The sequence below is a fragment of the Salmo trutta genome, unplaced genomic scaffold, assembly GCF_901001165.1.
Source record: "Salmo trutta unplaced genomic scaffold, fSalTru1.1, whole genome shotgun sequence".
Taxonomy (NCBI): Eukaryota; Metazoa; Chordata; class Actinopteri; order Salmoniformes; family Salmonidae; genus Salmo; species Salmo trutta.
In genome coordinates this window covers 907,457-921,596 of record NW_021823319.1, presented here as the reverse complement: position 1 = coordinate 921,596, position 14,140 = coordinate 907,457, and the positions used below count along the sequence as shown (strand labels likewise).

The 14,140-nt window shown below is 45.8% G+C and overlaps 1 protein-coding gene and 1 long non-coding RNA gene across 5 annotated transcripts in view; both read left to right on the top strand.

The window, feature by feature from the left end:
* LOC115190126 (methionine synthase) overlaps positions 1-9,048 on the top strand; it is a 48,665-nt gene extending 39,617 nt beyond the window's left edge. For 2 of the 4 annotated variants that reach the window (XM_029748615.1, XM_029748616.1), the window contains 5 exons: positions 529-725; positions 4,332-4,532; positions 6,317-6,509; positions 6,805-6,917; positions 8,810-9,048. In XM_029748615.1, the coding sequence (XP_029604475.1) occupies positions 529-725; positions 4,332-4,532; positions 6,317-6,509; positions 6,805-6,917; positions 8,810-8,896 (791 nt within the window). In that variant the 3' untranslated portion in view covers positions 8,897-9,048. Of the gene's footprint in view, positions 1-528; positions 726-1,262; positions 1,299-1,761; positions 1,796-4,331; positions 4,533-6,316; positions 6,510-6,804; positions 6,918-8,809 lie in introns of those variants that run through there. The other 2 variants (XM_029748617.1, XM_029748618.1) reach the window with 2 other exon arrangements.
* Positions 4,540-5,821, top strand: LOC115190127 (uncharacterized). Its single transcript, XR_003877115.1, has 2 exons — positions 4,540-4,882; positions 4,918-5,821. It is a non-coding gene; the product is annotated as an uncharacterized LOC115190127 (long non-coding RNA).
* Positions 9,049-14,140: the final 5,092 nt, after the last annotated feature.

Below are 14,140 nucleotides of genomic sequence, written 5' to 3'. Positions count from 1 at the left end.
CAGGTGTAATATAATATTGTGGTTGATTGACAGGTGTAATATAATATTGTGGTTGATTGACAGGTGTAATATAATATTGTGGTTGATTGACAGGTGTAATATGATATTGTGGTTGATTGACAGGTGTAATATGATATTGTGGTTGATTGACAGGTGTAATATGATATTGTGGTTGATTGACAGGTGTAACATGATATTGTGGTTGATTGACAGGTGTAATATGATATTGTGGTTGATTGACAGGTGTAATATAATATTGTGGTTGATTGACAGGTGTAATATGATATTGTGGTTGATTGACAGGTGTAATATGATATTGTGGCTGTGGTTGATTGACAGGTGTAATATGATATTGTGGTTGATTGACAGGTGTAGTATGATATTGTGGTTGATTGACAGGTGTAATATGATATTGTGGTTGATTGACAGGTGTAATATGATATTGTGGTTGATTGACAGGTGTAATATAATATTGTGGCTGTGGTTGATTGACTGATAATAATATCATGTTATAATGGACCTGTACAGGTGAGGAAGCTCGGAGGGTGTTTGATGACGCCCAGCGACTCCTCAACAGACTGATCGATAATAAGGGTCTCTGGGGGCGTGGCCTGGTGGGCTTCTGGCCCGCCCAGAGTGTAGGAGACGACATCCAGGTGTACGAGCATGACGTCACACCTCGCTCCGCCACGCCCCTCGCCACCTTCTACGGACTACGCCAACAGGTGAGTAGCAGAGGAGATCTGGAACAGGGTGTGTTAGTTCATGGTGTGGGGGCGGGGTCTGTGTGGGGGCGGGTCTGTCTGTGTGGGGGCGGGGTCTGTCTGTGTGGGGGCGGGGTCTGTCTGTGTGGGCTGGGGTGTGGGCAGGGTCTGTGTGGGCGGGGTCTGTGTCTGTGTGTGGGCGGGGTCTGGGTGTGTGGGGGCGGGGTCTGGGTGTGTGGGGGCGAGGTCTGGGTGTGTCTGTGTTCAGTTAATTTCCGTTGTAAATCTGTAACAAGTAGGGCTGTCCCCGACAAAGAAAAATAAATCTTGGTCGACCAAGAATCCATCTGTTCTTTTCGACCCAATCGATTGGTCTAAATGTTAAAACGTATTTTCCATATATAGAAACAACCTGTGTGTTTTATTCAAATCAACTACATTCACTGAGCTGGTCTGATGCTTTAAGCACACTGTTTTATGAAATAATTAAGACACACATGACTCGAGGGATTCCGACCAGCAATTGATTTGATTGCTGCTCTGCGTTAAACAAAACAGCTAGTGACTGTGTGACTAACACACGCTGTCTCTCTCTCCTCCCCGCTGTCTCTCTCTCCTCCCCGCTGTCTCTCTCTCCTCCCCGCTGTCTCTCTCTCCTCCCCGCTGTCTCTCTCTCCTCCCTGCTGTCTCTCTCTCCTCCCTGCTGTCTCTCTCTCCTCCCTGCTGTCTCTCTCTCCTCCCTGCTGTCTCTCTCTCCTCCCTGCTGTCTCTCTCTCCTCCCTGCTGTCTCTCTCTCTCCTCCCTGCTGTCTCTCTCTCTCCTCCCTGCTGTCTCTCTCTCTCCTCCCTGCTGTCTCTCTCTCTCCTCCCTGCTGTCTCTCTCTCTCCTCCCTGCTGTCTCTCTCTCTCCTCCCTGCTGTCTCTCTCTCTCCTCCCTGCTGTCTCTCTCTCTCCTCCCTGCTGTCTCTCTCTCCTGCTGTCTCTCTCTCCTCCCTGCTGTCTCTCTCCTCCCTGCTGTCTCTCTCTCCTCCCCGCTGTCTCTCTCCTCCCTGCTGCAGCTAGTGACTGTGTGACTAGCACCCGCTGTCTCCCTCCTCCCCGCTGTCTCTCTCCTCCCTGCTGTCTCTCTCTCCTCCCCGCTGTCTCTCTCCTCCCCGCTGTCGCTCTCTCCTCCCCGCTGTCTCTCTCCTCCCCGCTGTCTCTCTCTCCTCCCTGCTGTCTCTCTACTCCCTGCTGTCTCTCTCTCCTCCCCGCTGTCTCTCTCTCCTCCCTGCTGTCGCTCTCTCCTCCCCGCTGTCTCTCTCCACCCCGCTGTCTCTCTCTCCTCCCTGCTGTCGCTCTCTCCACCCCGCTGTCTCTCTCTCCACCCCGCTGTCTCTCTCTCCTCCCCGCTGTCTCTCTCTCCTCCCCGCTGTCTCTCTCTCCTCCCCGCTGTCTCTCTCTCCACCCCGCTGTCTCTCTCTCCTCCCTGCTGTCGCTGTCTCTCTCTCTCCTCCCTGCTGTCTCTCTCTCCTCCCCGCTGTCTCTCTCTCCTCCCTGCTGCAGCGACCACCACACATCAACAGTGTGTATAGCGCTGTCTGTGTTGCTGAAGCTGCTGGGGGATGTTTACTGGTTGCTCAGGAGGTAAAGGGGAAGTCAGATGTGTGGATCAAGAAACATAAGTTCTGGAGAAAGCGCTGCGTCAATATTTTGGACGATGTGTGTGCCAAACAGGTGCTGTTAGATTACAATATAATTTTTCTGACCGTTTGGAACAATGTAAACAACACTAAATACATTATAAGCGTACCAGAGAGTCTTGTTGTCATGTTTTTTGTTTGTTTTGTAAAGCCTTTATTACAACAAAGAATAAAAAACAGTCGCATTCATTGGTGAATGAAATTTCTGAAAGGGAACTTTAATTATTCAATGGTCGCTTTTATTTTATTTCAAAAGTAAAATGCTTGATTGCATTTCACATCGTGAACGACTCGTAATGCTGTGTGATGACATGAATAAGTTATTGATCGATACAGTAGCCTGTATACAATGCAAAGTATTCAGACCCCTCGACTTTTTCCACATTCTGTTACATTACAGCCTTGTTTCATCATCAATACAACGTAATCAGAAAGCAAAAACAGGTTTTTATAAAATAAAATGGCAAATTTATTACAAATAAAAAACAGATACCTTATTTACATAAGTATTCAGACCCTTTGCTATGAGACTCTAAATTGAGCTCAGGCGCATCCTGTTTCCATTGATCATCCTTGAGATGTTTCTACAACTTGATTGGAGTCCACCTGTGGTAAATTCAATTGATTGGACATGATTTGGAAAGGCACACACCTGTCTATATAAGGTCCCACAGTTGACAGTGCATTATTTGTGTTGCACCATTGTTCTTACAAAATATAACCATATGTAATTTCAGTAGCACATGTCTTAGACTGATGGACTACGTCACCCCTACAGCCTCCACAATGGATCAGTCCACTCAGACAGGCCTCCACAATGGATTAGTCCACTCAGACAGGCCTCCACAATGGATCAGTCCACTCAGACAGGCCTCCACAATGGATCAGTCCACTGAGACAGACCTCCACAATGGATCAGTCCACTCAGACAGGCCTCCACAATGGATTAGTCCACTGAGACAGGCCTCCACAATGGATCAGTCCACTGAGACAGACCTCCACAATGGATCAGTCCACTGAGACAGGCCTCCACAATGGATCAGTCCACTGAGACAGGCCTCCACAATGGATCAGTCCACTGAGACAGGCCTCCACAATGGATCAGTCCACTGAGACAGGCCTCCACAATGGATCAGTCCACTGAGACAGGCCTCCACAATGGATTAGTCCACTCAGACAGGCCTCCACAATGGATTAGTCCACTCAGACAGGCCTCCACAATGGATTAGTCCACTGAGACAGGCCTCCACAATGGATTAGTCCACTGAGACAGGCCTCCACAATGGATCAGTCCACTCAGACAGGCCTCCACAATGGATCAGTCCGCTCAGACAGGCCTCCACAATGGATCAGTCTGCTCAGACAGGCCTCCACAATGGATCAGTCCGCTCAGACAGGCCTCCATAATGGATTAGTCCACTCAGACAGACCTCCACAATGGATCAGTCCACTGAGACAGGCCTCCACAATGGATCAGTCCACTGAGACAGGCCTCCACAATGGATTAGTCCACTCAGACAGACCTCCACAATGGATCAGTCCACTGAGACAGGCCTCCACAATGGATTAGTCCACTAACAGGCCTCCACAATGGATCAGTCCACTGAGACAGGCCTCCACAATGGATCAGTCCACTGAGACAGGCCTCCACAATGGATCAGTCCACTGAGACAGGCCTCCACAATGGATTAGTCCACTCAGACAGACCTCCACAATGGATTAGTCCACTGAGACAGGCCTCCACAATGGATCAGTCCACTGAGACAGGAGCCAATCAGAAAGGTGTCTCGTACACCAATTGTTATTATTGGGTTGCTACTGCTCGACTAAAGAAATCTGGGTCGACCAACAAGTCTACGGACCAAACAATGGACCAGCGGACTAAATGGGGTCTGACCCTAATAACAAGCATGTATTGTAAGATAACTGTGTGTTTTGTCTTGTAGGCAGAGAAGGACAGTGCCAGCTCAGACCCCTATTACTGCCTGTCTGACTTCGTGGCCCCGAGGGCCAGCGGTGTGTCTGACTACATGGGGATGTTTGCTGTAGCTGTGTTTGGAGCGGAGGAGCTGAGCAAACAGTTTGAGACCCAGGGAGACGACTACAACAGTATCATGGTCAAGGCTTTGGCTGACCGCCTGGCCGAGGTATGGACTCTAGTGTTACTATACTGACCGTCTGGCTGAGGTATGGACTCTAGTGTTACTATACTGACCGTCTGGCTGAGGTATGGACTCTAGTGTTACTATACTGACCGTCTAGCTGAGGTATGGACTCTAGTGTTACTGACCGTCTAGCTGAGGTATGGACTCTAGTGTTACTATACTGACCGTCTGGCTGAGGTATGGACTCTAGTGTTACTATACTGACCGTCTGGCTGAGGTATGGACTCTAGTGTTACTGACCGTCTGGCTGAGGTATGGACTCTAGTGTTACTATACTGACCGTCTAGCTGAGGTATGGACTCTAGTGTTACTATACTGACCGTCTGGCTGAGGTATGGACTCTAGTGTTACTGACCGTCTGGCTGAGGTATGGACTCTAGTGTTACTATACTGACCGTCTAGCTGAGGTATGGACTCTAGTGTTACTATGCTGACCGTCTGGCTGAGGTATGGACTCTAGTGTTACTATACTGACCGTCTGGCTGAGGTATGGACTCTAGTGTTACTGACCGTCTGGCTGAGGTATGGGCTCTAGTGTTACTATACTGACCGTCTGGCTGAGGTATGGACTCTAGTGTTACTGACCGTCTAGCTGAGGTATGGACTCTAGTGTTACTGACCGTCTGGCTGAGGTATGGACTCTAGTGTTACTATACTGACCGTCTGGCTGAGGTATGGACTCTAGTGTTACTATACTGACCGTCTGGCTGAGGTATGGACTCTAGTGTTACTATACTGACCGTCTAGCTGAGGTATGGACTCTAGTGTTACTATACTGACCGTCTAGCTGAGGTATGGACTCTAGTGTTACTATGCTGACCGTCTGGCTGAGGTATGGACTCTAGTGTTACTATACTGACCGTCTAGCTGAGGTATGGACTCTAGTGTTACTGACCGTCTAGCTGAGGTATGGACTCTAGTGTTACTATACTGACCGTCTGGCTGAGGTAAGGACTCTAGTGTTACTATACTGACCGTCTGGCTGAGGTATGGACTCTAGTGTTACTGACCGTCTGGCTGAGGTATGGACTCTAGTGTTACTATACTGACCGTCTGGCTGAGGTATGGACTCTAGTGTTACTATACTGACCATCTAGCTGAGGTATGGACTCTAGTGTTACTGACCGTCTAGCTGAGGTATGGACTCTAGTGTTACTATACTGACCGTCTGGCTGAGGTATGGACTCTAGCGTTACTATACTGACGTCTAGACAGGCCAATAGGAAGCCATACATAAGACTGATAACTACAGGCCAATAGGAAGCCATACATAAGACTGATAACTACAGGCCAATAGGAAGCCATACATGATAGACTGATAACTACAGGCCAATAGGAAGCCATACATAAGACTGATAACTACAGGCCAATAGGAAGCCATACATGATAGACTGATAACTACAGGCCAATAGGAAGCCATACATAAGACTGATAACTACAGGCCAATAGGAAGCCATACATAAGACTGATAACTACAGGCCAATAGGAAGCCATACGTGACAGACTGATATAACTACAGGCCAATAGGAAGCCATACGTGACAGACTGATATAACTACAGGCCAATAGGAAGCCATACGTGACAGACTGATAACTACAGGCCAATAGGAAGCCATACGTGACAGACTGATAACTACAGGCCAATAGGAAGCCATACGTGACAGACTGATAACTACAGCCCAATAGGAAGCCAGTAATAGTCCAGGTGAAACAGTGACGTTAAGAGTCCATGAGAAGCTGAAGGTGTGTGTGTCTCCGGTCCTCCAGGCGTTTGCTGAGGAGCTCCACGCCAGGGCGCGTAGGGAACTGTGGGGCTATAGCGTGGAGGAGAACCTCCTGACTGAAGACATGCACAGGATACGTTACGAAGGCATCAGGCCAGCAGCAGGATACCCCTCCCAGCCTGACCACACTGAGAAGACCGCCATGTGGACGCTGGGCGAGGTGGAGGAGAAAACGGGTAGGCTCTTCCTCCTCTCCCTTCATCTGAACTGATCTGAAACAACTGACCAGGTGAAAGACGGCCTAACGAGGAGCTTTCAAACATATTGTTTCCACCTGTCCCAGTCTTTTCCTATCAGTGCAGATGAAGGTTTAATTGAGATAGGGGGGGGGCGTAGAGTAGTTTCTGCATTGTAGACGTCTTTCTGTGTTGGTTGTGTTTTATGACCGATAACTTGAGCCGCTTGAGGAAGTCTTCTAAATGAGGTTTTTGACGACGATGATGTCTGATGGTTTTTTTTTTTCTCTCCCAGGTATCAAGTTGACGGAGTCTCTGGCCATGACCCCAGCAGCTGCCGTCTCTGGGCTGTACTTCTCTAACCCTAAAGCTACCTACTTCGCAGTGGGAAAGATCACCAGAGAACAGGTACTGAAACAGGCTCAGAGTTTAATGTAACGGATTAACAGCCCACCATAAGGGGGCGCTGTTTTCAAACCCCACTGACACTCGGGCTCCCGAGTGGCGCAGCGGTCTAAGGCACTGCATCCTCAGTGCAAGAGGTGTCACTACAGTCCCCGGTTCGAATCCTGTCTAACTGTCTAAAAGCTCTGCAGTTGTATATTTGGTTTGCTAATTTAGTAGCCACGTTAGCTATCTAACTAAGTGGTTAGCTTCTTCCAAAATCAGGCATTCGCCTAGTAACAGCAGAGAATCCCCTCCTGAGTCAAGAGCCTTGCTGTCTAGTATATGTTTTGTGCAGCAAACTGAGTAGTATTTTTTCAGTGTACTTGTATAGTTGAGGTCAGAAACTGTCCAAAATGTTCGCAATGCGCTCGTTAGCATTTAGTTAGCGTTCTCTATGGGATTTTAACATGTACTTGGGGCGGCAGGTAGCCTAGCGGTTAGAGCGTTGGGCCGCTAACCGAAAGGTTGCTGGATCGAATCCTCAAACTGACAAAGGTAAAAAATCTGTCGTTCTGCCCCCTGAACAAGGCAGTTAACCCCACTGTTCCCCCGGCAGGCCGTCATTGTAAATAAAAACGTGTTCTTAACCAAGTACCCATCAATCTATATGCTACCATTCATACAGAGGCCCGTCTTCTGCCCAACAACAACATCATTAGACTAGGACGGGTTTATCTGAGCAGTCTGGGTGTCGCATACCCGCCGTCGTGAGGCTCAGGGATGCCACCGCCGAGCTAAAGTGGCACTCATAAAAAATTGGTTCAAGGTTGGCAGGTCTAGTCTCATCACCTACTCGTGGATGTCATGACATTATGTTGCTGCTGTTAATGTGTGGTATGTCATGACATGTTAATGTGTGGTATGTCATGACATGTTAATGTGTGGTATGTCATGACATGTTAATGTGTGGTATGTCATGACATTATGTTAATGTGTGATGTCATGACATGTTAATGTGTGGTATGTCATTATGTTGATGTTGTTAATGTGTGGTATGACATGAGAGTATGTTGATGTTAATGTGTGGTATGTCATGACATGTTAATGTGTGGTATGTCATGACATTATGTTAATGTCTGGTATGTCATGACATTATGTTAATGTCTGGTATGTCATGACATTATGTTAATGGTGTTCATGTGTGGTTTGTCATGACATTATGTTAATGGTGTTCATGTGTGGTTTGTCATGACATTATGTTAATGGTGTTATGTGTGGTATGTCATGACATGTTAATGGTGTTCATGTGTGGTTTGTCATGACATTATGTTAATGGTGTTATGTGTGGTATGTCATGACATGTTAATGGTGTTCATGTCTGGTATGTCATGACATTATGTTAATGGTGTTAATGTCTGGTATGTCATGCCATTATGTTAATGTGTGGTATGTCATGACATGTTAATGGTATTAATGTCTGGTTTGTCATGACATTAATGTTTGGTATGTGATGACATTGTTAATGTGTGGTATGTCATGACATTGTTACTGTTGTTAATGTGTGGTATGTCATGACATTATGTTAATGTGTGGTATGTCATGACATTATGTTAATGTCTGGTATGTCATGACATTGTTAATGGTGTTAATGTCTGGTATGTCATGACATGTTAATGGTGTTAATGTGTGGTATGTCACGACATTGTTAATGTCTGGTATGTCACGACATTGTTAATGTCTGGTATGTCATGACATTATGTTAATGTATGGTATGACATTATGTTAATGTGTGGTATGTCATGACATGTTAATGCTGTTAATGTGTGGTGTGTCATGACATGTTAATGGTGTTAATGTGTGGTGTGTCATGACATGTTAATGGTGTTAATGTGTGGTGTGTCATGTTACCATAGGTGGAGGACTATGCTGGGAGGAAAGAGATGCCAGTGTCAGAGGTGGAACGCTGGCTGGGGCCAATCCTGGGCTACGACACCGACTGACAGCGATACTTCAACCAATCCTGGGCTACGACACTTCTGCATCCACAACCACTACCTAGAAAACAGAGGCGCTGCTCAATGGTCATGTCTAGATGGGATACAGCTTTTGTCAAATTGATGTCAAAAGTTGACAAATTCTAACCCTTTTCCCTTAATCCAATTCCCCTAACCTGCTGCGTTAATTCACCCTAACCTGCTGCGTTAATTCACCCTAACCTGCTGCGTTAATTCACCCTAACCTGCTGCGTTAATTCACCCTAACCTGCTATGTTAATTCTCCTAACCTGCTATGTTAATTCTCCTAACCTTAACCTAATACTCCTAACCTGCTATGTTAATTCTCCTAACCTGCTATGTTAATTCTCCCAACCTTAACCTAATACTCCTAACCTGCTACGTTAATTCTCCCTAACCTGCTATGTTAATTCTCCTAACCTGCTATGTTAATTCTCCTAACCTTAACCTAATACTCCTAACCTGCTATGTTAATTCTCCTAACCTGCTATGTTAATTCTCCTAACCTTAACCTAATACTCCTAACCTGCTGCGTTAATTCTCCTAACCTGCTACGTTAATTCTCCCTAACCTGCTGTGTTAATTCTCCTAACCTTAACCTAATACTCCTAACCTGCTGTGTTAATTCTCCTAACCTTAACCTAATACTCCTAACCTGCTATGTTAATTCTCCTAACCTGCTATGTTAATTCTCCTAACCTTAACCTAATACTCCTAACCTGCTATGTTAATTCTCCTAACCTTAACCTAATACTCCTAACCTGCTATGTTAATTCTCCTAACCTTAACCTAATACTCCTAACCTGCTACGTTAATTCTCCTAACCTGCTGCGTTAATTCTCCTAACCTGCTACGTTAATTCTCCTAACCTGCTATGTTAATTCTCCTAACCTTAACCTAATGCTCCTAACCTGCTGCGTTAATTCTCCTAACCTGCTATGTTAATTCTCCTAACCTGCTATGTTAATTCTCCTAACCTTAACCTAATGCTCCTAACCTGCTATGTTAATTCTCCTAACCTTAACCTAATACTCCTAACCTGCTATGTTAATTCTCCTAACCTTAACCTAATTCTCCTAACTTGCTACGAAAAGTAAATTCTGAAAAAAGCTGCATCCCTTCTAGAACCTACTTAAAGGGCCTGATTTATTTTTTTTAAACGTACACTTCACGTGAACCAAGACTCAACTTGAAAAAACAAAAATGTTTATTTTCTATTTTTTTTTATAGCTATTTTCAAAATGGCCACCTGTCAGTAAAGAAATGGAGCTGTTTGTATGGTCTAACATTTTACAGTTTTAATATAACAGCTGTTGTCAAAGTCATTTATACTTTTTAATGCCAATCACAATCTTAGATTTTAAATAATTAACAGATTCATATGGTTAATGTCAGAGTTTGATTTTATCATTAGGGACATATTAAGTTCTAGAAGACTTACATTTCCTCAGCAGTTTTTTTTATTTGAGATTGTATTTATGCTAATTAGATACAACTTGTTTACAAAATTATAATTAGTAAACATGGTCTTCATCACAAAATGTGCACTTACTTGACATGCTGTATTAATGTCTAAACCTCTAAAAAAGTACATGTTTTTATGAATGGTTATTGTAAATTACGGATTTGAATGATTTTTGATTTGTTTCACAATTTGTCTTAAAGAAAATTTTGCCAAAAACTATGACTGACCAGCTGTCATTGTCATCGATTTACCCTGGAGGTGTCCAGTATTTCTGAAAATAAATAGTGATTTTTATGTTATGAATGTTCTGAGATTACAATGTTTTATCTGGAGACCATATTCATTTAGTATAAAATAATTTGCTCAGTATGTTGTCTCTCTCTCTTGTCTGCTGTATTATACGATTACAAAACAACACTAACTACAGCACGCTTAACAGTTTATATACTATATTGTCTGGCCTTGTATTGACATATTGATTGATTGGTTGGTTGATTGATCGGGATATGTCTCCCATGATAAAAATGGAACAGCAACATTACTGACATACCGCAAGCTAATCATATCTTAACGAATTTGAATGCCTCCAAACGGATTGAATCCAGCAGAATCTCCTAACCACCGTCGGTGTACTACGCCGTTATTCAATAACAGTAGTGTCGGTATCTTCCGTCATCCGTTCATGTTGCTGCACCATCTGTTTCCCAATGATACCGGAAGAGGGGGCACGGTGATCATGTTGAAGTCTCGGTTCACACACACACCTGCACACCTCCTCCTCCCTTTCTGAATATGTAACGATTCCAACATACTGGGTTATTGTAGAGCTCCGGTCAGCAGCATCCCTGGCGCTGCTTTCTATCGCCTCCACACGGATACTCCCGTTCGGTTCTGTCGGGGCTCTGTCGCCTCCACACGGATACTCCCGTTCGGTTCTGTCGGGGCTCTGTCGCCTCCACACGGATACTCCCGTTCGGTTCTGTCGGGGCTCTGTCGCCTCCACACGGATACTCCCGTTCGGTTCTGTCGGGGCTCTGTCGCCTCCACACGGATACTCCCGTTCGGTTCTGTCGGGGCTCTGTCGCCTCCACACGGATACTCCCGTTCGGTTCTGTCGGGGCTCTGTCGCGGACGGCAACTATGGCTGATGCGGGAGAAGCCGGCGAGGATGAAATCCAGTTCTTACGAACCGTAAGTGTATTTCTAAGCGATTACGCTGTTGTAATATGTCGGTTTGATACTGCTGTTGACTTGTCTGCATCACGTTAGAATCCACCGGCTCGGTTCTGGCTGTTGGCGCAGAGTTTACCGCAAGCTGCTGCGCCGAGCTGAGCGCAGAGACTACAATGGACAGCTTTATGTTATGTCATGTTTAATTTACGACTAAATGAATTAGACTTTTAAGTTCACTAGATTCTTGACGAATGGTTGAACGTGATTCGTCATGACGATGTCGCATCATCTAGGGTGCCATCTGGAAGTCGCATCGTGGGTGTCGGAAGGATGGAGCGACCGAGCTTGGTTTTACTGTAAAAAGTAGCCTACGGATGCCGAGGTGGTGAAATAGGACAAATAGGGTGAAAAACAAAGATTTTAGATGTCACGGATTGAATTGTGGACAAAGGTAGTAGTTTATATCTATGGAATAGCTGTTATTGAGCCCTATGCTAAACACTGAGTTAAAACAATTTGCTCCATCCTATCGGTTCACCACTGCAGTCAGCTACATGCCGTGAGATGGGTTTGACAGCGAGGGGAGGGAGGCAGTTGTGGGGATGAATAGGAACATATATATTCATTTGTTGATAGTCTACTACTGCAAAGGTGTTTCAACGATGTTATCTACCTGGGCAGTGTGTGTGTTTGTTCATCTACATTTAGGCTGTAATACCCAGTCCATCTAGGCTGTAATACCCAGTCCATCTAGGCTGTAATACCCAGTCCATCTAGGCTGTAATACCCAGTCCATCTAGGCTGTAATACCCAGTCCATCTAGGCTGTAATACCCAGTCCATCTAGGCTGTAATGCCCAGTCCATCTAGGCTGTAATACCCAGTCCATCTAGGCTGTAATGCCCAGTCCATCTAGGCTGTAATACCCAGTCCATCTAGGCTGTAATACCCAGTCCATCTAGGCTGTAATACCCAGTCCATCTAGGCTGTAATACCCAGTCCATCTAGGCTGTAATACCCAGTCCATCTAGGCTGTAATACCCAGTCCATCTAGGCTGTAATACCCAGTCCATCTAGGCTGTAATGCCAGTCCATCTAGGCTGTAATACCCAGTCCATCTAGGCTGTAATGCCCAGTCCATCTAGGCTGTAATACCCAGTCCCATCTAGGCTGTAATACCCAGTCCATCTAGGCTGTAATGCCCAGTCCATCTAGGCTGTAATACCCAGTCCATCTAGGCTGTAATACCCAGTCCATCTAGGCTGTAATACCCAGTCCATCTAGGCTGTAATACCCAGTCCATCTAAGGCTGTCAATACCCAGTCCATCTAGGCTGTAATACCCAGGTCCATCTAGGCTGTAATACCCAGTCCATCTAGCTGTAATACCCAGTCCATCTAGGCTGTATACCCGTCCATCTAGGCTTGTAATGTCCCAGTCCATCTAGGCTGTAATCCCAGTCCATCTAGGGCTTGTAATGCCCAGTCCATCTAGGCTGTAATACCCAGTCCATCTAGGCTGTATACCCAGTCCATCTAGCTGTATGCCCAGTCCATCTAGGCTGTAATGCCCCGTCCATCAGGCTGTACTGTAATACCCAGTCCATCTAGGCTGTAATGCCCAGTCCATCTAGGCTGTAATACCCAGTCCATCTAGGCTGTAATGCCCAGTCCATCTAGGCTGTAATGCCCAGTCCATCTAGGCTGTAATACCCAGTCCATCTAGGCTGTAATACCCAGTCCATCTAGGCTGTAATACCCAGTCCATCTAGGCTGTAATACCCAGAATGCCCAGTCCATCTAGGCTGTAATACCCAGTCCATCTAGGCTGTAATACCCAGAATGCCCAGTCCATCTAGGCTGTAATGCCCAGTCCATCTAGGCTGTAATGCCCAGTCCATCTAGGCTGTAATGCCCAGTCCATCTAGGCTGTAATGCCCAGAATGCCCAGTCCATCTAGGCTGTAATACCCAGAATGCCCAGTCCATCTAGGCTGTAATGCCCAGTCCATCTAGGCTGTAATACCCAGAATGCCCAGTCCATCTAGGCTGTAATACCCAGTCCATCTAGACTGTAATACCCAGAATGCCCAGTCCATCTAGGCTGTAATACCCAGTCCATCTAGGCTGTAATACCCAGAATGCCCAGTCCATCTAGGCTGTAATGCCCAGTCCATCTAGGCTGTAATACCCAGAATTCCCAGTCCATCTAGGCTGTAATACCCAGTCCATCTAGGCTGTAATACCCAGTCCATCAGAATGTGGGAGCTGGTGTCCACATGTCTGTTTGCTTGCATAGTGATGTAAGCTAATTTACTTATTTTTTTAATCGTAATTTTCTGTCATTTGATTGGCTGCATTATTTAACATAATGACAATTGCTACCTTATAGATAGCAGCCTCTCTCCCCTCCTCTGCCCTGGGCTGAACTTGCAGCATCACTCCTGAACAGAATGTCTGCCTCCTGCTCTCTCTCTCTCTCTCTCTCTCTCTCTCTCTCTCTCTCTCTCTCTCTCTCTCTCTCCTGCTTCCTCTCTCTCTCTCTCTCTCTCATCGCTCCTCCTGTCTCCTCCTGCTGTCTCTGTCCCTGCTCT